Raw genomic sequence first — 24,954 nt, 5'->3', positions numbered from 1 at the left:
TCTACAAAGACGCTGAACACTCATTCTTTTATTCCATCACTATAAAACGGAATTGCTCACCAAATTAAAAGCTCCAAAATCTAAGCAGTGTTTAAGGGTTCTCATGGAAATACTTCCTGTCTTACAGCTTCATTGCTAATGAGGAGATTAATTAGGGGAAAATAATAACCATCTGGAAGTGTCCTCAATAGCATCCAGAAGCTCGGGGAAATCTGGTACCTTCTCCCTGACCTCTGCACGGAGTTTGCTCATCTCCCTCTGCCTCTGCTGCACTATCGATGCCCGTTTGCTCATGGTCAGAGGGGGGGGGAAGGTGGAAGATGGGAAATGTAGGGAAAAAGTGTGGGAGGGGGAGAGAAAAAGACCTTGAAGATGAAAAGAAATGAAGGTTGAGACACCTCAGCAGACGGTGTTCTCATCTTTTAGTTCTGCATTCCAATAGAAGAGTTTAATGTAAACAGGATTTAACATTAACCTCTCCGAGCAGCTCCACCTCGATGTGTCCCCCCACCTCGCAGCAGGAAAATCCCAGCTGAGACTTTCCCATTAATTAATATTGACCTATTAATATTATCACACTACCCAAACACCAGCAGTTATTAGGTCGAAGCATCTCTTTCAAACGCGAGGCGATGACGAGGGCAAACCACCCATTCCCCCAGTTCCCCAGCCCTACGTCAGGGCTGGAAGCTCCAAGAAAGCCCAACTATTTACAGACGCTGCCATGAATGCAAAGGGGTTGTGAAGCTCATGAAAACAGAATTTTTGTCTCCCAAAGACAATGGCATTTTTTTCCCTTTTCGGTTAAATTTCAATGATTAATTAGCTGAAGTTGTCAAATTCTCATGGAAACTTGGCAGCTCAGGAAAAAGGCTTTTCCAGCCATTTGGAAGGTGCTGGTTGCTGTAAGTGTTCCCCGAAGTCGGCTGTCAGAGACGCTGCTCTACTTACAGGTTGCTTACAAACCACTTCCTTTACTTTGTGGTTTTAAACCTGTGCTCTAAATCGTTTTTTTCCTAAAAAAGAAAAAAAGAAGTCCTATCCCAAATCATCCAAATCCAATCGGAGCATTGTGCCGCAGCTGGGAGCCACCCCCTGCTCCATCCCGGCTCTCCCCCTCCCCACGCACCCTTGGGTCACCCCAAATCTCCCCCTTCGTGCTCCCCGGGGGGTTGCAGTCCTCCCGCCCCGGCCTGATGCTAAACAAGCAAAGCCCTCTGCAAAGAGCGAAGCGGCAGGCCCTTGCGTCACGGCTTGGCTAATAAATGAAGCTTTAAAAGAAAATAAGAACCAAACAAGCCCGCCCTCGCCTTCCTTTTCATGCGCTCCTTATGGGGAAAACAAAAGCAAAAAAAGAAGGGATTAAATGTGAAAAGCGCAGACTGCTCAGAGCAACATGTCTGAGGACATATTTTTAACTTTCATCCGGCGGGGGCAAAAAAAAAAAAAAAAAAAGGGAAACCAGGCTGTTGGTGGAAATACCCGGGGAGCCTCTGCTCTGCCTGCCCAGTGCGGGGAGAGGAAACCCAATTTCTGCTTTGCAAGCAAAGCACCCGTGCTCGGTCCCGCGCCCCGGTGGGGATGGGACGGCTGTGTCCCTGGCTGCTGGGCAAGTCTCACAGCAAACACTAAAATGATGTCTCAAGCTCAATTTGCATTTTTTTGCACTGTTTTACATGATTTCATTACATGTGCACATGAGCGGCGTGCGCAGCAAGACAGGGCAACATAAAACCCGAAACGCTGCCGTGCTTCAGTGTCTAAAACAATTAGAGTCACAGCTGCTCGGTACTGATTGAATTATTGGGGTATTTTTTTTCCCTTAGTCAAAACATTATCTGGTGAAATTCCCTCTGTCACAGACATTAATTCATGCCAGTTATCTCGGTACTGAACCAAATAAATTATGTTTGGCTGGAGCACATTTCCCGGAAAAACATCCATCCCTGATTTGAAGGCATCAGGCGATGGAGAAGCCAGCATTTCCCTGGGAAATCTGTCGCGGAGTTCAGTGCTTAAAAATTCCTGGCCGTTTGGCTGTACCCACAGGCTCTGCGCTGAGCGAAGGGACGTGCCCGTCCCCAGCACCCCCTCCCGGAGGGGTCTACCACCACCCCCCCTCCTCCGACAGCCCTAGCTCTGGTTCCACTTCATTTATTTAGTCCCTATTTATCTTCATTTGTTATTCTCTATTGCATAAATTCCTGCCTATTGCCCCTATTGGCTTTTACCTGCGCCTTCTCCTGCCAGGGCTGTACTAAGCAGCATCTTTGCCTGGACGTATCTCAGCCCCATCCGCGTGACGATCCCACGCCACAGAGACCCCTCAGCCTTTCTGCATCCAGCAAATTCCTGACTTTTTAAGGGAACAACCCCCCCCAGCACAGCAGGCTCCCTGGGTGCCTTGCGGAGAGGTTGCAAAAGCTCATTCTGAGCCTTAAGATATTTGGTTAAATGGAAAGAAATCAGGAAAGGAAGGTATGTCTAGCTGGTGATCTGGGAATGCAGGGATTAGGGAGGAACGGAGAAGCAACTATGCTTTTCACAGGATTTTTCAATCAATGGGACACTTAATCTCCTGCAAGGCAAATTCACTTGCAGTTAATTTATTCAAGATGGAACTGGATGAAGAAGTGATTAAGGAGGTTCAGGAAAGGGAGAGTTCAGCTGTGGAAAACTTTAAATGGGGTCGGGGCTGCTTGGAGGGAGTGCGACGGAGGAATGGACTTTGAAATATTTTTCTCCACATCGGCAGCGGTGGAAAAAAATACCTAGTGGGAGTGCAAGGAGAGGCAGAAACGGCGGCGGAATCAAAGAGATGGTGGCACAGGAGGATGTGGGACCTGCAAATGTGTCCTTGGTCTGACAGCAGCTCTCTGCGTGGCCTCTAGCAAATCATTTTATCGACCTGTGGTGATTTTTTTAATCTTTAAATACAAGACAGCTCCAACTGAAGAGCACAGACAATGCAGGATGGCTCTGCTGACGGTGAGGATCCCAGTTCTGCTCACAGTGAGCAGAGAAACCTTGTCGGTGACCAAGGGCCACCGCAAAAACACGCCTGGGACAAACATCTGCAGCCGAGCACCGGGCGACCTCCAACACGGTCCATAGAGGGAGTTTGAGTTGATGGTTATGGCGTTATTAAACCCAGACCCATCCCCTAGCACGGCCCAAAGCCCGGGGAGGTGCAGCAGAGGTATCAGAAGACGATGAACTGATTATTTTGGTCTCTCTGCGGAGCAGTCCCGCGGGCCAGGGGCAGCCGGGGAGGGAGCTTGGGGCATCTGGGAGAGGAGCACCGGCTGGCAGCGAGACGAGGCGTTGGGTCTGGGAGCACCAACAAGCCGTCCTGATGTGCGCTGGGTTAACTGTGTTAAATAACGTCAGTTGGGTACGTTCAGAAAGCAGCTCTGAAGCAGCATGGTGCACAGAGCCAGCAGCGATGCAAACCTTTGCTTTCCCGCCTGGCAGCAGCAAGAGGTTTCATCCAGCCCAGAAGCTGAGGCCAGGGCGTGTGGCAGGGGAGGAAGAGGAAGAGGATGGTTACTGCGGGGAAGCATTTGTACCGTCTGCATCAGGTTTCCATGACCCTCGGCGAGGGACAATGTCCCCGGGCGCTGCCACCCGGGAGAGGATGCTCCTCCCGGCCGTGGCTGTTTCATCCACATCCTTCTCTCCTGCATGGAGCATCATCTCATCCCGATCCGCTCCTGATCACCTCCAGCCCTAGCACCGCTTCTGGGCCAACGTCCTTCACGCCGCTCTGGAGGGGCTCTTCTCCAGCACCCAGCTTTGGGCTGACTCATTACCAACGAGCCATTCGGGCTCGTTATTTAGAATGGTTGCAGGGGAATGTTACACCCTTTGCAAGACTCTTGCCCGTTGAATACCTGGTGAATCATCCCTTGGCAGAAGCATTCCCGGTGGAGGCATTAGAGCCTCTCACTCACTCTCAGGTCTCCCCCAATTAACAGACAACCGACTAACGACAGAGCGGTTGCAGTGCTCCGTCCCCACATCTGGTGAGTTTTAGGGGATTTCTCTCCCAGGATGGAGCACATCCTTACTTTGAGGTTTGGGTCCCACTGACCCTGCAGTGCCCAGCGCAGGCAAACAGGTCCAGACCCTGACCCACTCCTGGACATGAGCTTTGTCCCCGTCCCTGTCCCCTCCCGCTCCTGCACGGGGAATGCCTGCAGGAGGCTGTCCATCTGCCACCGGCGCGCACAAGCACCCTTGCTGCTTGTTTTTTTAAAGGCTGATCAATGTTTTCCCTGCTTTATAACAAACCCTCTCATTGCAAAATGAAACATAAACACGACTGTAATTTAACCAGCTGTTCCGCGCGCCGGGTCGAGCCGGGAATGGATGCTCCTAATTACACAGCCCGTTCCCACAGCGCGTCTGCAAACCCCTCCCGTGGCCGGGCGGGACCCGGCGGGCCATCTCCCCCCACGCCAAGTGGCCACGTCACGGGAACAGCCCCGAGGGGACCCAGGACATGGAGGCACGCAGGGTCCGAGCCCCACGCTGCTGCAGCAATTACACAGACATCGCAATAAGCAAAATTACCGGCGCTTTCCTTAAAATAGCAGATGACGGGCGTGTTGCAAAACATGCCTGAGGAACTCGCAGAATATTGTGGTCAGCAGTAATGATACTTTCTTATTTTTCCTGGTGTAATTTTTTCCCTTTTACTTAGGGATATTGGAATAAAGAGGTGTTTACCGGCGAGGCCCGTCAATGATTCTTGGCCCAGCTGTGGGTTTCCACTGCCGTGTTTGGAGTTACTGGTGGATGCTCTCTGTAGGCTGCACGTGTCCACCAAGACTCGTGCGATCTCTGGCTTTCTTCTGGAGGTTTCCAAAGCAAACCCTGATCTGTGACTCCGGTTCTCACCAGGTGCCTCTTGCTTTCCCCAGTCACTCATTATCACCAAACGGTGTTTGGGGGGGTTCCCCCACCTATGCATTTCTGCATTGGAGGCACCAGCTCCAATATCACAGCTCCATCCATCTGCCCTTCAGTGCTCTGAGACCAGGGCACCAAGGCCCCAACCCTAAACAATGAAGACCTGATTGCAAAGGCCTTTTTATGGGTGAATAATATGGGATGGGAAGGAGCAAGACCCCCTTCCTCCATAGACATCTTCATAAATGAGGCTATAGATATTTCGCAGCACGTGTAACATGATGGCAGCACTTGGTGTCCATCCGTCTCCAGCCTCCCCAGGTCTCACCATGGGAGGGGTGCTGGGGTCTTAGGGCTGCACCTGAATGCTAATGCTATGGTGCAATGAGGATGCTTTAAAAACACCGAGGAGACAATTTTCCTCTACGCACCTGGCCGCCAAAGCTCATGCTTGATGGGCTTCCTTTGTTTCTTCCTAAAAATCCTGGTGCACCTCAGAGGGGGAAGCCCACCTGTGTGTCACAGCAAGCAAAGGTAGATTAGGGAATGCTGCTCTTGCTGCAGCAGTTTGGAAAGCCCTGGGTAAACCCGCAGGGTTGGGGCAGGGGAAATTTTCAGGCTCTCGAGGTGGGGAAAGCGAGATGGAGATGCTGGGATGCCCAGGAGCCCAGAAGCTGTGGGGCAGCTGCTCTCCGCCTGCCAGATTTGTCGAGTAGCCCAAATCCCCATTTCTGCACGTGCCTCCCATTGGGTCCCTTGCAAAAAAAAAAAAAATACTGAGTGCAGTTTTGCTTTTTTGCTGGGCAGGGTGGCAGACCTTTTCCTTCCTCTTCCAGCCAGATCCATCCCTTAGCCTCATGCTAACCATGAAGAGTGTCAGCCGAGTGCTGTTGGTGCAGACTGGGTTTGTCTGCAAGGGGATATCCTCCCGTGAGCCCCTCTCTTCTGCAAATCCTACAGCGAGTAACACGAGACCACATCTATTTTTCCGATTAGACCAAAAGTTTAAAAAAAAAAAAAAATTAAAAAAAAAAATAACGAAAGGGCCTAACCGGCTGACGCAAACAGACCCCAGAGTCTGCGACAACCGCGCTGCTTTATGCCAAGGAAGACCTGCCCCAGGGATGTCAGATGTCCCATGTCCTTCAAGGTGCCCTGGGAAGGTGCCCCAAAGCGGAGCAGCCCCAAAGAGCCCAGCGATACTAATAACAGAGCCTATCTGATTATCTGGAAAAAAAGACCCCATGTGTGCCAAAAAGAGGACAACCCCTGAACACGGGAGATGGGGTGGGCTGCTACAGCATCCTGCACCCTGCGGCCAGCCCGTGCCTGCAGCCCCGGCGTGGTGGGAGGGAGGGCCGGGAGCAGACATTATCCCCTCACCGGAGGAATGCTTTGCAGTTATGTACCCTTTCACCAAAATAATCCGAGCACTCGGGTACCGGCCAAACCACAGGAGAATTACAGCCAAGAAAGCCTCTCGCAGTAGTAGGGAAATAGCAAACCCTTTAACTGTTTTTCCAGATCAGCACAATTATAGCTTTAAATCCACCAAGCAGATTTTTCTCTCTTCTCTCTCCTCCTTTTCCCTTTGGCCGTGCTCAGACTGGAAACGTCACGTCTGTGCCTGGAGCAGCCGCGGGGATGGGGGCTCAGGGCTGCCCCCCTGCAGGCACCCTGGGAGGGGAGGGTTAGCCCTGGGTGCTTGCAAGGATGAGTCCTTGCTGAGGGCGGTGGGGAGCTGTGCACAGAGAGGGTTCAAGGGGGCCAAACCCTGCACCGAGGCTTCACAGGACCCCTTTGCTGCAAAGCGGGGTCGGGACAGCACGAGACACGAGTTCAGGAGGGAGAGAGCAGCTAGAGAGCTCTCTAGAGCATCCAGCACCCCAAATGCTAGACCCACAGCCCTTGAAGCCCATCCGGGACCTCTCCCCAGCCATGCCACCTTGCCAGCAGCATCAGCGAAGCCCTGGTCTCAGCCAGCTCGGGAATGCTGTATTTATTATTTTTATGGCTTCTGAAGGCTAATGGATGTTTATTCCCAGGGCTTTCCTTCCACAGCCAGTTCTTCCCAAGCTTCATTTTTTGCATAGTTGGAAACTTTCAATCCGCAGACACAAGCCGGCGCGGGGCAGCAGTCACGGTGCTCGCTGCGTGGAGCATCACGGCTGCTGCCGTCTGCCCCATGGAGGCACAACCCGTCCCCCGGGCCCCTTTCCCTCTCCTGCTTCTGTACTGGGGTGTCTGGTGGCAATGGAAAGCTGAGGGCAGTGGTTGGCATGTCCTCCCGTGCACGTGTGGGAGGAGGGAACAGGTCCTTTTGTCCTTCCTTAGGCAGTGACGCAGCTCCTGCTCATGGGATGATGGGCAGCAATCAAGAGAAGCAATTGGGAGAGGGGAGATGAAAGATGGAGGGAACTTTTTCCCTTTTTTTACCTGATTTTGGACATCTAAGAATATTTTCTCCCCAAACTCAAGGCGATTCCAGTTTGCATTTGCCACAAACATCCATGTGCAGCATGAGGAGAGCCCACATGGGGATGGGAGCTTCCATGTTTGAGGGACATACATCCTATGTGTGGAAACTCTTTTGAGTTTGAATACATGCATTTTGCCCAAATAAATCCATCCACAGCAAGAAACGCACCTGAAATAATGCGATTTATACCTTAAATACCCGCAAGATGGCATGAACCAAAGCATGACCTGGGGCAGAGGAACACCTCCAAGCCAAGTCACCCCATCGGATCAACACCACGACCATCTCTGCCCTTACAGTAACTCCCTCTCCTTCTACCAAAACTCCTGCCAGGCCACTTTACTCCAAGCCCAGCAGCATGGGGAGCTCCCATTTCCCCCAGGTTTCACCCAAGATGCCCAGTCCTGGGGACTGGGGGTGCTCAGACCCCATAACCCTGGGCACCGCTTGCCCTGTCTGCACCAGGGACGCCCCGGGGCAGGGCAGCCGCTGCCTGACCGCCGCTGTACGAAGCTACGTCGCACGGGAGGATGAGTTTCAGTAGCCTGTTGTCATTTTTTCCATTCGCATACTTGGAGAAGGCGCTTGGGTTGCACCTCCAGCTTAATGAAAAAAGGAGAGAAAGTGTTGAGAGAGAGGTCTGAAAGCCCCTCGCTGCTTGGGAAGACGGTGAGCAGGGAAAAGCCACCCCACGAATCGATGAGCTTTTCGAGCAGTAACTATCCAAGCGTTTTTTTTCCCCTGGAGTTTAATAATCTGAATTCTTTCCTCCCAGATTTTCCACTATCAGGGTTGCAGTTACAGCCCCCATGTGCAAATGATCCGGCTCCCTCCCCAAAAGGTTAGAAAAAAGGAAATAGTCACAGCTAAAAATATACCTACAGAATATTATATATAAAGTTTGTGTATATGCGTACACCCAAATATGCCTACACACACACACAAATATATACACACACACAAAATATATATAAAAGCTTCTTTGAAACCCTTCTAAAGCCATCCACGCTAGCCAAAAGCAGCATTAAAAGACTCAGACTGAAGGATAGGTGCCAAAGTCCTCAGATTCCACATTTGGTATTTGGCAGCCGGATCCCTGCACGTTGTTATAACCATCGCTCCTATACGAACCACGCTTCTGAGATAACCATTTAGTTTCTCTGAGCTCTTCTGCATTTCAGTGGATTTTGTTGAACTCCTCTGGGATGGTATTGAAGGATGCTCGTCTGGCTTCTGCCTTCACCAGCAACTGGGGTTTCATTTTAGCATCTCCATTTCTTCTGCCTCCTGCCAACTCCTGGGGTTGGCTGAGGCTTAGCACAATTATTATCCTGCTCCCTCTGTACGTCCTTGGTTTATACTATAGATGTTTTGTTTGTTCAGTCATTTATCCTTTAACCAGAGTGAGTCATGGTGGCTTCATTTTTTAACTGTGTACACATATTTAATAGACATTTTATGCTACATAATTGCATATTCAAGTAGATGCGGTACTTATGTATATACATACGCTCATTCTGTGCAGAGAACATCCATTTTTTTCGTGCAGGGGAACTGAGAGAAGAGAAGCCTACAGCTGTGTCCTGCCTGACGTTGGCAGGAGAGATGTGAGAAGGGCCAAAACGAGCCAGAGCTGGTCTTTGCTCCAGTGTCCTGCTGGGAAAGGAGGCAAAATTCCCCCTTTGCTGGTCCCCAGGGAAGCCAGCCCTTGGCCACCCCATCAGTGATGGTGGCAGCTCAAAGGCATGAGAAAAAAAAGCATAAGAGCCCCCAAATGGCATGGGAATTGCAGTCCCTCTGCCGGGACGCAGCCAGGGTCATGCCTAAAACAGAATCTCTAGCTACAATTGGGCTGAAAGTATTCAAAAAATGGGTGTTTTCCACCAATCTCCGCAGGGCCTCTCCCTCAGAGAGCTCACTTTGGGCAGAAATCTCTGCAGAGCAGCAAAACCAGCCCAGGCAGGCACTGAACACCCAACGGCTTGGCTACTGCTGCCGTCCCCGCCTGGCAGGGAAAGCAAACCCCGAGGGGCAGGGGGGAATTGCACAGCACCCCTCGGGAATGCCTCGGCCAGGACCCCTGCAAGATGGGCTGAGGGATGGGACGGGCTCGGCCACATCCATGCCCTGCATCTCCTGCCCAGGGGTGGGCGAGGAGGGTCCGTCCTCGGGAGCAAGGCTCAGTTGCGGTCCCAGGAGGGTTTCCCACCACCTGCACCCACGGATGTCATTTTGTCATGTGAGGAGCACGGTGAAGCACGAGCACCTCGGAGCAAGGTGTCTGCATGCCATTTACATCAGTTACGCTGCTCTCCTCCAAGCGGAGACTTTTGGAATGTTTAGGGTGAAATGAGATATGGAAAAGGGATATTCTCCAGAAGCAGAAGCAGGGAGGAATGCGATGGCAAAGACACTAGGTTCCTGCTCTTTATCTGCTTCGGAGAACCGCGATCTCTGAACAGCCTTTCCTAGGCTTAGCCCTGACCCGGCAGACACCTCTGCAGAGCTGGAGTCTCTTGCAGGGACCAGCGCAAATACCACCAAAGTTTTTGGGGTTTGGATCCATTCCTGATAGAAAATATTTCACAGTGGAGGTCTGTGTAAATGAAGAGCTCACGTGCTCTGAAGCGTCAGATCATCTGCCCTGGAGAGCATGGTCCCCACCCCACCATCTCGCAGACATGCCTGGGCTCTGCCCAGGAGCAGGTGAGGGATGGAGACGCCAGGCTGGGTTGAGGTTCCCTTGGACATTAAGCAACGGTGCCACTCAGATGTGCTCCAGCATCGCACGGAGGGAGATGAGGATGGAAGACTTCACACCAAGCAAAGCAACATCATCCATTAACATCAGCCGTCCCCAGCCAGGTCTCGAGCAGGGGACGTTGCAGGAATTTGCTGTATTTACTGGAACTACTTGACAATCATGTTTATGCTGTGCTCCAGTGGCTTTGGCCACAAGCAGTTGTGCTGTCAGGCTGCCCAAAATTCTTTACCCCCCCAAAAAAAGTATTTCTTCAGGTAAATATCCATGTTCTCAAGCAAAGAAAGGGTGGAGGGCTGTCCCATGCCAGATGTTTCTGGCTTCTGGTTTGTTAAGTGTAAGCTGGCTGGTTGGGAAACAGTCCCATAGCCTAGGTTCATGGACAGCGAGGATGAAAAGGATCCCAAGAGACCACCTGGTCCCCAACATGGCCCCAGGCAGGGTCGGCTCTAGGAGAAAGCTCCCTGACTGCTGCATGCAAACCTGCTCATGGACCACGGGGATGTCCCCCTGCAAGGATGCTCTGGTACCTGGCACGGTCACACTTCTGGGGAGACTCAGCCCGGCCGCAGGCAGCCCTGCACTCAGTTTTGAGCTGAAGCAGTGGAAAAGCTCATCACCGCCATCAGATGTGAGTCTCTGAACTTCAGAGGGGATACTGGGTGCTAAAATACCTGCTCAGGACCCGTCTCAATGGTACAGAGGCAGCTTCAAGGGCTGCAGCCCAGGCAGTCCCCTCCCTTCCCAGCCCATCCCAGCGCACACATTCACAGCAGAAAGCTGAACCTTATCCCCCCATGCAAAGCTTTATGAATATTAACTCGGGTCTCTGCTGGACGGCGGAAGGAGACGGTGACCTGGAGAGTGGAAACGTCAGCGCGGATTTAATTGCAAGCATCTCCCCGGGATGCATCTGGGAGCACCAGAGCTGGGACAGCCCCTGCAGCCCCAATACACAACGTCGGCATCCCCCCATTAACTGGATGCACGGTACCATTTGGGAAAAGCACACAATCCTTGCGGGAAACAGGGGCCCGGAGCCAGCGGAAAGCGGGCCTGGGCGGCTGGCCCCGACTCTCCACTAAACAGAAGGGAAGCGGTGAGCAGGGAGGTTTCAGGCCGTGCCGACAGCAGCTGGGGACACCAAGGTTAAAGCCAAACCTCCCTGCTCCTCCTTGCAGCAAAATATCAGCTCGGCTTGAGGACGCAGGACAGGGTCTGGCCCCGCGCCCCCCGCCAGCACCAGCAAAGGCCATGCAAAGGCAGCACAGGTCTGATTTTTGAATTTCAGGGGTATCCATCTGCATTAATTACATGTTTGCTTGCTGCCTTAAGCCTGGCTATCATCCACCCCCCAGGCAGAACATTCAGCTCCGCAGTAATTGAGTTGCAGGGAACTTCATGGGCTTTTGAGCTGCCCTCATCACTGCAGCATCCAGATGTGCTCCTGGAGAGCACCAAGGCTCTCCGCCAACATCTGTGTGGGATCCCCCAGCGGGGACCAGCCCTGGCGAGGAGCAAAACCTGCTGCGAAACCCAAAACCGAGCAAAGCCCATCCGAGTCTCATCTTGCACTCCTGACGGACGCAGGCAGGTCTAAGCACTTCTGCAGACTGCGGCTCTTTGGTGGAAACCATATAAAAACGGGATGGTCTCAACGCAAAACCCAGATGGGTTTCCAGTGAGTGTCGGAGGCCGAGGGGCCCCGAGGAACCATGAACTTGCCTGGAGCAAAGCCCCACGTGTGGCACCTCCCACCAAGAGGCAGCCGGGCAGGACCCAGAGCACATGCACCCTCCATATACATACACCTATCAAATACAAAATCTGCTGTTATCCCCCCACATAAATCTCCTCTTTTGGAAAGGAAGAGGTTTCTATTCTCTACTTTGCCCAGGTTTCCCTTGGAGCTGGAGCACTGCCCACCCCAAACCAGTGGTCGAATGGAGCTGGAGGAGATATACAGCATTTTGGGTAGGTTGCTTTAGATCCCCTCCTCTTCAGAGCCTGGCGCAGAGCTCACTTACCATTTCTTCCCACCGATGTCATGCTGCTGCACCGTGTAGCCAAAATATGCTTCCTTAGAGCCAGCTATGATTTTGGGTCTCTTGGTGTCAATGTTGAAGGTGTCACTGAACCCTGGGGAGAGGAAAGAAGAATCCCATCAGCCAAGGTGCTGAGACGGTAGAGAAAACACTTTTTTACTGTGGTCAGGGACTGAACAGGTCACCCCAAGAGGCTGTGCAATCTCCACCCATGGAGATATTCAAACCCCAACTGGACACAGCTCTGGACAACCTACTCCAGGTGACCCTGCTAGAGCAGGGCTTGGACTAGATGATTTCTAGAGGTGCCTCCAACCTCAACCATCCTGGGACCGCTGCTCCCCCAAAATGCACAACATGCCCCAGGAGGGTCCTAGGCAAGACAGGGGTGGTTTTACCCCATCACAGCCACCCTGTGGCACAGCATTCCCACAGCCAGCCATGATGGAGAGAAGGTTGCAAGAAGGTTCCAGCCCAGCCCCACCTCACCTGCAGCCTCTCAGCACTCCTCTCTCCAGCACTGAGCCCCCAGGCAGCAGCCAGCCCCAGGGCTGCAGCTTTAAGAGGGTTCATTTAGGGTTGAGAGGCCACAGCTGCGGAGGGCAGCCCCCTGGCCCAGCCCACCTGCAAAGGGGCTTCAGCCCTGCAGGCACCAATGTGCTCCTCGGGGCCGCTGAGCTGGCACCCACCACTGCTACCAAAGCAAAAACGTGTTTCTGTTTTATTGATAAAAGGAATAGTATTTTTCCTCTAGGCTGCTGTAAGAGTGAATCAGCTGAAACCAGGGCTGCCAGGATGGGCATGGGGAGGGGAGAGCACCTCCTCCCCTCTGACACCTCCTCCAGCCCCCTGCGACGGGTGATGTTGCTCTGCAACGCCTTGTTCCTCCAGCTGTGGAGCAGCAGCTGCTTGTGGTGGAGATGGCCACCATGTCCCCACGCACTCCAGCAGGGATCATGGGCTGAGGGTACATTAGAAATCTGTGGCCATGCCATTTGTGCCCAATCTGGAGCCCATCACCCTGCCTGGCTGTCCCCGTGGGCCACCTCCTGCTGTCCCTGAGGGCTCTGCAGTACCGAAGAGCCAAAGCTGGGATTCACTTTTCCCATGCGAGCGAAAGCCGGTGCCGCTGGGAATTTTGCTCGGGAGAGGTGGCTCTGGAGGGGGATGTCCCCGAGGATGGATGCTCAGACCCAAACAGGGAGATTTTCGGGCTTAGTCCTCTCCCCAGGGCTGCTCTGGAGGATGCCCCTTCCCGCAGGACAGCAGGAGCAGGATCCCTGGCCACGGCATCCCAGCTCCGGGGAGCCCGGTGCTCACAGCCCACGTGGGTCAACCTTCAAGAGCAATTTGCTTGCCAGGGATCAAATCTTGGGGGATCGGTCTGGCAGCTCCTCCCTCTGCCAGGAGCCAGAGCCAGTGGCAGAGTGTGCAGATGAGGGGGGTCAGGTGAATCTCCCCAGGACTGGGGTGTTTCGGGGCTGCTGGAGATGCTCCTTCACCCATCCATGGGTGCAGGACCTGCCCCGAATTGGGCCCACAGCCCCCCTGGGTGCATTCTTTGGAGAAATTAGCTGGGGGCAAAGACCACCCCCGGGCAGGGGCAAAGAGCTCTGTCTGCGCCGAGGGGCTCATGCACTGCGTTGCCTCTGTTACTGGTGGCTGCGAAATGCTGCAGCCACCCATGTCCCATGGTCCATGTCCCCTAGCCAGCAGGTCCACGTCCCACAGCCAGCGGGTCCATGTCCCACAGCCAGCAGGTATCAGCCCACAATATCCTGGTCGTTATCCGGAGACACATACACTTTGGCTCAGGCCAGCACCACATTCAAACCCCCCATGGGTACAGACGCTGCACAGCTTCTATGGGAAGGTGGTTTTAATTTACGATATTATTTTCCCCATGTGTTTGCTTAAGCATAGAGGGGCATGGCCCAGGTTCCCTGCGTGGGAGACAGTGCTGCACGGAAGGATATGGGAGAGCCAGGGTATCCCGGCTCTTCACTCGCCGTTGGGCAGAAAGTAGCTGCGGTTGCAAATAAAAGATCCTGGCGTCCCTAGTAAGGATGGCTTTAAAAGCAGCAGAAGGATCATGCTTGGTATTTATAGGGGTATAAAGGGGTTGTCAACAGGAGAGGTTGGGAATGCCGCTTCCCAGGCAGAAAAATTCAGGATGGAAAGTGTTTTTATAGGTAGGAATGTTAGGGATAAACCTGATTTTTTTTCAGTCATAGGAACAAATCTGCTGGCTCTGTAAACAGAGAACTGCGGAGTCTCACCGAGGAGAGCTGAGGTAAGGAGCTTTAAAATCCTACAAAAAGAAATTCTAGAAAGCAAGGGAAAGGGAAAAAAAAAGGAGACGGGGGATGAGAGCCAGCATATTTTGTGGTACATTGACCTTATTTAACATTACAAAACAAATTAAAACCTCCTCTGAGTTAACTGTTACCCGGTGGAGAAAGAGAGGCCAGGACAGCCATTGAGAGGAGTGATGGGCAAGGGGAGGGGGGGAGGTTGTGGGGAGCTGGGAGCACCCTGGGGTCTCACATCGCTGCCACCAGCGAGATGGGGTGACACCCTGGGCCTGGCTGGAAGAGGGGGGTCTTTTGGGGAGGGGGTTTTGGATCTCAAGCAAGGTTCAGTTCCAGGTGATGCAGAGGCATCTTCACCACTTGGGTGCAGAGCCAGTGTCAGAGAGGATGTGATGGGTTTTCTTCTCTTTTTTTGCATTCAGCCGAGTTTCTCTGATTTTGCACTGCAGAGCCCCAAGCAGAGGTTGTCGGGGGGCGAGAACACTGGGAAAAGTTGGGGACCCCCATCCCATGGCTCCTTGCTTAGGACCCCATTGTGCAGCTGTAGCCTCCTGCAGAAGGCAGTCAGGCTGGGCATGAAAAGCAACTTAAACCCCCAAATAAATAGCAGGAATGTCTCATTAAGTGCTAAGGTCTCTGGACCGGGGGGGAGCAGGGAGAAGTGCTGCAAGGGGCTCGTGCCGCTCACCGTGCCGGAGCATCCCGCTCGCGGCAGGTAGCGGGGACCGGGGGAGGCGATGGGGCTGGAAAAACAAAATGATCTGGAAGAAAGTTTCCAGGCAATGGATGGCAGAGGGGAGGAATTTCAGCAAGCCGACAGATGTGGGTGCATTCGAGGCAGAAAGAAAAAAAAAAAAATCGGAGAATATTTAAACTGGTTGAAACTAATGGGAGTTTTTTGAGAGGTTGTCAAGGAGATTTAGCAACCCAAAGAACCGAGTCTCATTTTCTTGTCAGGAGTGACATCACTGTCATAAATAAGTGACCAAAAGCCACATGTTTTGCTTGCGAGGCAGCCAAGGCAGGAAGCCTCAAATACCTCCTTTCCGAACTGGAGCTTCTGTCGAGTCCAAACTTTTGATTCTTGTCAGATCAAATATTGAAAAGAAAAAAACCAAAACACATTTGGGAAACAATACTGGGAATAAAAGCCACCTTTTCTGCCAAAAAGAATAAAAATAAGTCCTTCCTGTAAGGGAAACCTTCGGCAGGGGGATGCTCTCGGGGCCCCAGCACCGTCCTCCTGCCCATACCTCTGCCCGTGCCTCCTGCCTGCATCCTTCGGGCAGGCAACGGGATGCACCGCCGGCGAAGGGACTCCGGGAAGGTGCCGGAACGCAGCCCGGCGGCGCTTGCTGTGATGCCCCAAGGCTGCTTCTGCTGCCGGGAGAGGTCTGGGGCTCCAGCTTGCTGCCTTTGCTCCGAACGATGTAAGGAGATGCGAGCCGGGCAGTGGAGCTGCCGGAAGAATTTCCTTTTTTTTTTTTTTGACTGCGAGGAAGATGCAGTCAATTTTTTTGACTGCATCGTGCAAACCCAGCCTCTTTTGCTGGCCTGCAGCACTTTCACAGCTCGGGACAGAGTTTCTGGAGAGAGGCCGAGCTGACACAGGGCAGCGACACCTCGAAGGCTGCGGCTGAGTCCGGCCCATGGGAACCTGCGTCCGCATGGGCTCTTCTGCCGAATTCCCCAGGGCAAAGGCAGCTTGCCCGCTGCCGGGCTGCTGCAGGTCCCCAGGGGCGGCACGGGAGGAGATACAGGATTTGGGGGCACTACAGGTGACCCGAGGAAAAGGGTATGAATGGGACGCCTGCCGCACTGGGCTTTTGCTTTCTTGCAGGGACGAGCGAGCTGCTCGCTGGAGGAGCCTGGGAGCACGTGGCGGGGGGAAAGCTCACATCTGCCAAAAACCTGGGGTGTGCCGGGGTCAAGCAGCTCGGTCTGGCGCTTTGAAACTTGCCTTGCTGCTCTCGCTCTCGCTTCCTCTCTCGTTGCTTGAGTCCACACAGGAGAGGTGACCTCTGCGATGGGGCAGCGGGTCCGTGGACACCAGCATCGCCACTGCAACCCCTGCATCCTCAGCATCCCTGGGGGTGCCACTGGCCACCCAGCGCTGGGCTGGGCTCCTGTGACTCCAACCCCACCACCACATGGGCTCTGGTGGCATCAGATGCTCCTCTGCAACCCATCTGCCATGCACATTACTTTTTCTTTTCTTAGGATTGAAATATTTAGCTTAACTAGAAACTTACACTTGATATAGGGTATTTGGGCAAAAGCTAGCAGGCCCCAAGAAGGAGCAGGGTGGGCCACGGGTCCTCGTGCTTCCCTCTAGCTTTAATTCCCATCAAGCGCTCTTTGCCGAATGAGATGCTGAAAGCACCAAATTCCTCTCTAGGTCGCTATCTCAAAGCCAGCGTTTGTCATCAGCTATTAGGAAACAACCCGGGTTTGGTGGCTGCTGCAGCGGTGGATGGAGAGCCAGGGAATACTGAGGATGAACAGAGGATCAGTCATCGCCGGCTCGTGTGTTGTAACATTCCTGGTTACCCACAAAATCTCTGACAAACAGCTCTGGGGCGTTAGCTACACAAGTACCTTGTGCTTCCATAATTCCAGCTTTCTGGCCCCCCAAAAGCCGGGGAGGAGCCGTTTGATGGCCACAATCTGCAACCCTGAGGAACATGTTGATTATTCATTTGCAGCGCATTCATTAGCGATAACGCAAGCGGCATCAGGAATAAATAGCGGCAGGTCTCTGACCGCCCCTTTCCCAGGGAAATGCCAGGAAAGCGATAGGTTGTGGGGGCCATGTGGGAGGTTGGCTTGTCAGAGCCCCATGCACCTCGGGAGGGTTGTTTAATGGACCTTCCCTGGCCAAACCTTGGCCTCTGGATGGACAACTAGTAGATGAGGAGGTGGGGTCCCTTAGTCCCACTGTTATGGCTGTGCAGCCACCCAAAATTAAGTACCCACCATCAAAACCCGGACTGGAGGGTCCCTTGGGAACCATCTGGGCAATCCCAAACGCGCCCCATGGAGCATGCACGATGGTTTTACCATTTGGTGACCATTTAGAGGGGGAAGGAGCTGACTACCTCCTCTGGAAAACCAAACCGGCCAAGGAAAACAGATGCATGGTCTGACACAAGGGAAGTTATCGCATCTCGGCGCATCCTCCCCGGATCCTTCTGGAAGTTGCAGCTTCCCTGCCAGCGCACGGTGTCAGTGAGCAACCGGGCCACCCATGGCCACCGAGGGTATTTATTTCAACAAGCCATGGCTCAGCACCCCTTGGCTGGGCTCTCCCGCTTTTGGTCCAGCTTGGACCGAAGCCTCGGGGAAGAGGAGCCGGCCTGATCCGAAGTTTAGGGACACCTTGGGTTGTCCCCAAGACTGGCTGTGCACAGCAGCATGGTGCTGGGGGGGGTCCCCGGCCCTGCAAGGTGCCAGCTGGAAGGGGACCGGCTGCAGGGCACTGGCATCGCCTGCCTCCTCCCTTGGCTCTATTGCTGGTGACAAACAATAACCAAGCAAGCGCTGGAGATGCCACAGTGCCTCCGGGGACCCCCAGCCCGTGGGACGATGCAAGAGCGGGGACAGAGCCCACATGCAGGAGGTTCCCCCGGGGCCGCTGGAAAGAGCGGGGAGGGGGGTTTCCCTCGGGCAAAGCACCGCCAGAGTGGTTTGCACCATGGTTTGCACGCGAGGGCACGCACCAGGACAGGCAGACGGTGAAGGGACCATTCCTGAGGATGCACATCCCAACCCCGCACCCTCAGCTCAGCCCAGGGCCCCGGGGGTCCCGCACATCACGCAAACCTGCTTTTAGTCCGGATGGCCAAACGCCAGCGTTAGTCCTCAGCAAAATATATCACCGGTAACCACAATGCATCCCCGTCTGGAGACCACCACGGAGCGCTGGAAGCATGAATCCTTCCCACTAGCACACAGCTCACGTTCGCTGCAGCAGCAGGGCCAGGCGCAGGCAGAAACCCCCGTGGGCAGGAACACCCGTGGGCAGGAACGCTCGCGTGGAGGATTTCTGTTCAGCCAGAGGCGGAGACGCCGACTTGCCACATCCCCTGACTACACTCTGCCATAACCGTCATATATCTACGAGCAGCATCTCTTTAAGGGGAGTTCACCCCACGGACTCGGTCGCCCACGTAAGCACGGCCGGGGATGTGCCGCCGTCTCCGTGCCGGAGCGATCGGCCCCGGCAGCTCCACGCAGGCAGCCCCGCGCCCCGCCACGCTCGCCGCCGCCATGCAAGGCGCAGACACATGTTCCCTATTAAGCAAAGAAAGGCAGCTCCGCTGCGGCTTGCTTTAAAGGATCAAGCAACAGTGCAATTAGAAAGGGGAAAAAAATAAGAGAGGTAAAAAAAAAACCACCCTGGCGTGCTTTTCCATCAGGATGTTTAGAAATGTTTGCAGTAGCAGAAGCGCTGCAGGCTGGCGGGGAGGCGCGAGCCGGTGGCAGCGCTCCTGGTAGCGGAGAAAAGCTCTTTTTCCCCTTTGGAGCACCGAGCGGTCCCAGCCTGGCTGCTCTGAGCCTGGGCTGCGTGCGGGAGGATGCCAGATGTAATTGCAGCAAAAATGACTGCTGCCGGGGAGTCTCCTTCTGCAAGAAGCGAGCCCAAGCGCACCGGCGAGGGGCCAGCAAGAAGCAGAACCCCCCCTCGCACCCCAGCCCCCGGCAGGGCTCGTCCTGCATGCACTGAGCCGTATGGGGGAAGCTGCAGGCTCGCCTCCTGAAACGGAACGCTTGCCTAAAACCTCTCTTAACTTATTTTACCCCAAGCAATTTTCTTTTGCACAGCCCCCTCGTGTGCAGTGGGACAAACTACCTGTGGATCACAAAAGTTAACTCTAGGTAAAAGGGTCTGGCTTTATTTTGGGGGGGCTTTTTTTCCCCCGCCATCTGATGCTTCAGAAAAACACTAACTAATCCCGCTCCAACTGCAGCCCAGCCGAGGAGGGGGCCGGGAGGACGCCGTGCTGCCCACCCGCCTGCTCGTTCCTGGGAGCCCATCAAAGCCCTCCATCCCTTTCAACTCCCCTTCGCCCGCCTCGAAGGCGCCCGCTTCGCTCCCTCCCTCCTGCTCCCGGGAAGACTTTTCCAACATCCTTATTAACCTTGGGCTTTCTCCAGCACCTTTCCCAAATAAGCAAAAGCTATTCCCGGTTGTTTTCCCCTTGCCTGGGGGATTGGGGTGGGCGCAGGAGGGGGAGCGGGTGCTTACCGGGCAGGAGGCAGAGGGAGCAGGCGAGGAGCATCCCGCTGGGGAGGTCCATGGGAGCGCCGGCTGCCCTGCTCCCCGGCCCCGAGCATCCGCGGGAGGCAGCCAGCCAGACTGGTAGCCTCGCTCGCAGAGCCCTTTCCTTATCCCCAGCCTTTCCCGGCTCCCTGACAGAAGGCGAGCATTGGGAGGGAGTGGGAGGGACGAGCAAAACTTGTAGGAGGTACAGCAGGAGAGGACGGGAGAGGGGACAGCCTTCATGCGGCCGCGGCACCCTTTAGAGATCAGCTTCCCAGCAGGGCCGTGCCGGCTGGGAACTTCAACCCCACGGCAGCACCCTGCTCTTCTCCCCACGGCACCCTGCTGGGGTCCCCCAGGACCCCTCGCCCCGATGGGGGCTTGGTGATGGAAAGTCTGCACGGGGTCTCCGATGGTTGTGGGGTGCCACCTCTGCTGGGTGCCACCTCTGCTGGGTGCCACCTCCAGCCACCCTTGCTGGGTGCCACCTCCATTCAGGTGCCACCTCTGCTTGGGCACTACCTCTACTCAGATGTCACCTAGTCTTGGGTACTACGTCTGCTCAGATGCCACCTCCAGCTGGGTACCACCTCTGCTCAGGTGCCACCTCCGCTCAGATGCCATCCTGAGGATGCAGGAGAGCAGAGCCAGTGCCCACAGCACCGAGGAGGCTGCTGCGATGCCACGGGGCACCACGCGGCACTGGGACACCCAGTCGCACCATTTCATTTCCCCAGCACCTACCCAGGCACGAGCACGTCTCCGCTGGCACGGGCAGCCAGGAGAGTCCGGCTGGGAAGCAAACAGCAAAGGAGCAGGAGGAAAACTGCTAATGAGCATTTTCTTTCCCTCTGCCAGGGCTGTCCTCAGGCACAATGGGGTGCTCCCCCTCACACAGCTCTTGGGCCAGTACCCCCAGCGTCCCCCCAACAGCCACCACTGTCATTTAGGGCCCCCTCACCTCTGGGCTGGACTAAGCAGCCCAAAACACCCAAAGCACAGCAGCGTCCCCAAGGTGGGATTTTCTCCCTCCATCCTCTTTCTCCCCGAGCTGGGGACACCCTTTGGAGGAGGCACCCAGGAGGCAGCTCCAGCCGGAGTTCAGCTCCGACCGCGGCGAGGTTTTGGGGCTGGGACGTAGCCCCACACACCTGCAGACCAGACCACGCAGCCCAGCTGGGTCTGCTCTGCTGGGGAGGTAGGGCCAGCCACCGCCTTGCTTCACTTTTTCCAAGTGGAAAAGAGACATCCAGTCTTTGGTTTGTTTTCAGACAGTAGATGTGAGCCTGGAGGCCCTTCCCCACCCGCCCTCCAGCCCAAGCCCTGTTTGCCAACCGGAGCATCTCCACGTGCAGTTGCTACCTGCAGCGATCAAGCTTGGTGAGACCGACCTCGCAGCCGGGAGAAAAGCAAAGCCATGGCTGCAGTGCCAGCTCTCCTCCCCTCGAAGCAGAAGAGCAAGCAAAGGTCCTTGATGGGGTTTTCGTCCCTCTTCCCACCCAGCCGAGAGCGAAGATCTTTTGAGATGGGTCCAAACGCCGACGGCTCTGTCTACCGAGCGTCTGTCAGACAGTTTGGGGTCTGCAGGAGGAAGATAAGCTCCACTCGAGACACTCTTGGATGAAACAGAGTGTCTGGGAGATCCAGTTTCTTTTCATTCTCCCCTCTTCCCTCCTGAAAATATACGTTCGGGGTCTGCAGGCGGGAGAGGACATATGTCTGGAACGGAGATCAAAGCAGCAGTAGGATCCAACACGGCGCAGAGATGCGGATGCTCTTTAGCTTGTTTGTACAGTGCTCCTTCCACCAGCAAAACGCTGCTTGACAGATATTTTCAATTCCCAGCTGGTTTTCCCCTATATAACTCCGGAGGAAAAAGCAGAATTTCAGGGGACAGCAACAGCTGAAGGGAACAAAATGCATTTCTGGCTTGGTGAAAGTTAAAAAGGAGTTTTTAGGGAATAAAAGGCAATATTAAAAAGCTTGGGCAGGAAGCAGAGATGAGATTTAGAACATGGGGTAACCGGAGCACAGAGGGAGGGATCCCTGAGAAGTGGATGCTCGGAGCAGAAGTCGCAGCCTCGCTGCTCCTGCTCCCAGCCTGGGGCCGCAGACGGGGCACGTAAGGGGAAATCCCTCGCTGGGAACTGAGCTCTCCCATGCAGTTGGAAGCCAAGCCAGTTTTTCATGAAAAAAAAAAAAGAAAAAATTACAAAAGGCCTATATAATCTTGACATTTGCATCTTGGTTCAGTTTTCAGAGAGATTGTTTGGAAGCAGATTGCTGGAGCCAGCCGGCTTGAAGGGTTATGGAGGAAAGACGGGAAAAATAACACCAGAGGAAGGGTCCTGGGCCTCGTGTTATCTCTCCCTCCCCAAACAGAGCAAGTGGGGTCTCAAGCACAGCATTTCAGAAGTTAAAAAACTCCATGGAAAACCAAGCGGCAGAAGCTGCCTCCCGCCTCGAACTCCCCGACCTGGAAACCAGCGGAAAGTCGGATTTACAGGGATCCGCTTTTCCACTCCTACCAGAGGACTGGCCATGAGAGGTTTCTCTGCACCGACCGCGGTTCTTGTGCAGCAAAGCAAAAGGAGAAACCCCCGGAGCTGCCTTGGTTTCATGAGCAAAGTCCATCAGAGCCCTTCGGCTTCGTCCCTCTTTGTCAGTTGTCTGCAAGCAGCTTGCAAATTTTCTTTAGCCTAAATTGGACCCGATTGGGATAGCAGGGGAGCGGGGTCTTACTCGACTGATCTTCTGCAAAACTGGTTTAAACTATACAGTCACTCATGTGGCTGCGTCGCTCTGCAGACCCCTCCTCTGCCGAGTTACCAGCGCTCGCCCTCGGACACCTTAATGGGACCGAGCCTCTTTGCACAAGTGAGAAATGCCAAGAGTTCAAAGGAAAAGAGCTGTGCTGTGATAATATTGATGTAATACTTCCAAAATGTAAACAGCTGTCGGTGGAAGTGATGGATGGGAAAACAAAAAACAAGGAAATAATAGTATTTCAACCCCTTGCAAGAAGTTGTTATGGGGACATCCCATGACATCCAGCAGAAGACGGAGCAGCAGGGCTCCTTAATGTCTCAAAAGCCTACAGAAGATAATTTTCATGTATTCATCATATGATATTAATCCTGTAAAAAGAAAAAAAGCTGGGCGCGTATTAAGAGCTGCCTTCCCACTTCATTTTTGGATCCCGCTCCGATTTCAGCGCTGCTTCATCCAGCCCAGGCAGCGCTTTCCAAAAAAGCTCTGCCTGCAGCAGCACGGAGCCGGGGGCAGCCAGGGAGACCCATCCACTGCCACAGGCGAAAGACAAACTCAATCAGCTGAAGGAGGGGTTTTTTTTGTGTTTTTTTTTTTTCCCCCATCTCGCAGCTGCTGACTGTGATGAACGCAGCAGCAAGGGGAACGGTTTCATGCGTGAGCATTGCCGGGGACGAGAACCGGCCGGCAGCGCCGCTTCCTCGCGGGGCCGACACACACCGAGCATCTCCAATAGAGACCGGTGCTGCTGCAAACAAACAGCCGGTCCCCGTGCAGGCGCTTGGAAGGGTGGTAGGAAAAGATTTGCTGCGAGCTCTCCCTGGCTCTCAGCGAGCCCTTGGGATGGTTTTCTTTACGTCGCATTTTGCTGTAGGGGCGTGCTCAGAGCCAGGATGCTGCACTTTGCGGTGCTTGCAGGATCTGTCCCCACCGGTTAGTCGGGCATCCCACCGTGCTGCAAAACCAACCCGATGAGAGCGGCATCAAGCCCTCTGGCAGCCAGGAGTAAATTGATGGAGAAAGTGAGAAACAAAACAGTTTTCTCCTGAAAACAGAGCAAAGCAACAGCTTTTGGTGGGAAAAGGGCAGCGCTCAGCTTCCGACCCTGAAAAAGTCTGGCTCCTGAGAAAAGTTTCTGCTGATGGCTCAGATGTCAGAAGTTTGTGACCAAAAACCCCTCACATTTTCTCTGCAAGCCTGACAGTTTCCAAGAAAAGTGTCAAGGTGCAAACTAAGGCTTGTGCACATTGGAGATCATCCATGCTCCGCGGCCAAACACCACTGGGCTTAGATCACCCCCTTCCTTCAGCAGAAGCAAAACCTGGGAGCTGAACTCTGCACCTGAGCCCCAGGCAAGGTTTTTACCTTCCTGACCATCGGCATTTTCTGCAAATGCCAGCACGAGTCGGTAAAAAGCAAGGAGAGAGCAGGCAGGGACGGTTTCAACCCAGGCAGTAAGTTCATCTGGCTGCAGATCTGGGCAGGGAAGCCAGATGAAGCCATTCCCGAGCCATTCCCAAAGGGAAGATCTCGTGTCTTCCTCAAATTAACATCCTTGGATGGGTTTCTTATAAAATCTGGATAAGGAGAATACTGCACTGACCTTGCCCTCACGGCTTGTGTGAGGATAACCCCAAACTGCACATCTGATCCGGCAAGCCTTTGTGCACTGCTTATAGAGAAAAGCCTACGAGTAACTTTAATTTCCATCCATGCATCCGAGTCCCAGCTCAAGCTCTCACCCCGACACCTCCAGAGCGGAAAGCAAACCCTACATGAGCTCGTGCTACCGCCTCACCGCCTGCCTGACCTTCCTCCCCTACATTTTGAAGTCATCCCAGCAGTTCACTGTAGGTTTTCCCACGTGTGGTCATTTTTTCCAAACTTCAGCCTTTCCCCGCGGCAGATGCCTCCTTGCGCCTGACCTTTCGGAGGGTGTCATGTATTGGATGCTATAGCTTCTGGAGTTTTGGAAGAATTAAGCTAGGATACAAGGAATGTAAACAGAGGCCAGGAATGAAAACAAAATCCCTAGTTCACTAATATAAACGGAGGAAGGGCTGACGGTGTCGTGTGGGGGTTTAATCGCGAGCTGCCCCGGGGTGACGGTGCTGCGGAGGGTCTGGGATGCGCCCTCTGCTCCCAGGGGTGCTTCTCCCACAGTCTCGGGGGAAGGATGGGTGCAGGTTGGATGCTCAGGTTACTCATATTCCCCAGCTCAGGAGCACCAAACGCTGCTCAAGACCTGGGTCTCGGGTCAGGATTACACCCGCAAGCAGCTCTGGCAGGAAGGGAAAAGGCAACATGAAGCCGAACCACCAGCGGCTCCCTGAGGGTCTCAACATGCTCAGCCCCCTGGATGGGCGCCGTTGGGTGCGAGCAGATGATTTGTCACCCTTGGGTGGTGGGGA

General features: G+C 54.1%; 1 protein-coding gene across 1 annotated transcript in view; it reads right to left on the bottom strand.

The window, feature by feature from the left end:
• ITGA11 (integrin subunit alpha 11) overlaps nucleotides 1-16,567 on the bottom strand; it is a 44,388-nt gene extending 27,821 nt beyond the window's left edge. The window contains exons 1-3 of the mRNA XM_075159555.1: nucleotides 16,472-16,567; nucleotides 15,765-16,002; nucleotides 12,182-12,293 (exon numbers count right to left, since the gene is read on the bottom strand). Coding sequence (XP_075015656.1) covers nucleotides 12,182-12,293; nucleotides 15,765-16,002; nucleotides 16,472-16,567 — 446 coding nt within the window. The remainder of the gene's footprint in view (nucleotides 1-12,181; nucleotides 12,294-15,764; nucleotides 16,003-16,471) is intronic.
• Between the last annotated feature and the right edge of the window lie 8,387 nt (nucleotides 16,568-24,954).

This window comes from Calonectris borealis, chromosome 11, assembly GCF_964195595.1.
Source record: "Calonectris borealis chromosome 11, bCalBor7.hap1.2, whole genome shotgun sequence".
Lineage (NCBI taxonomy): Eukaryota > Metazoa > Chordata > Aves > Procellariiformes > Procellariidae > Calonectris > Calonectris borealis.
The sequence above is the reverse complement of the archived record's forward strand: the minus strand, read 5'-3'. Positions and strand labels throughout refer to the sequence as shown.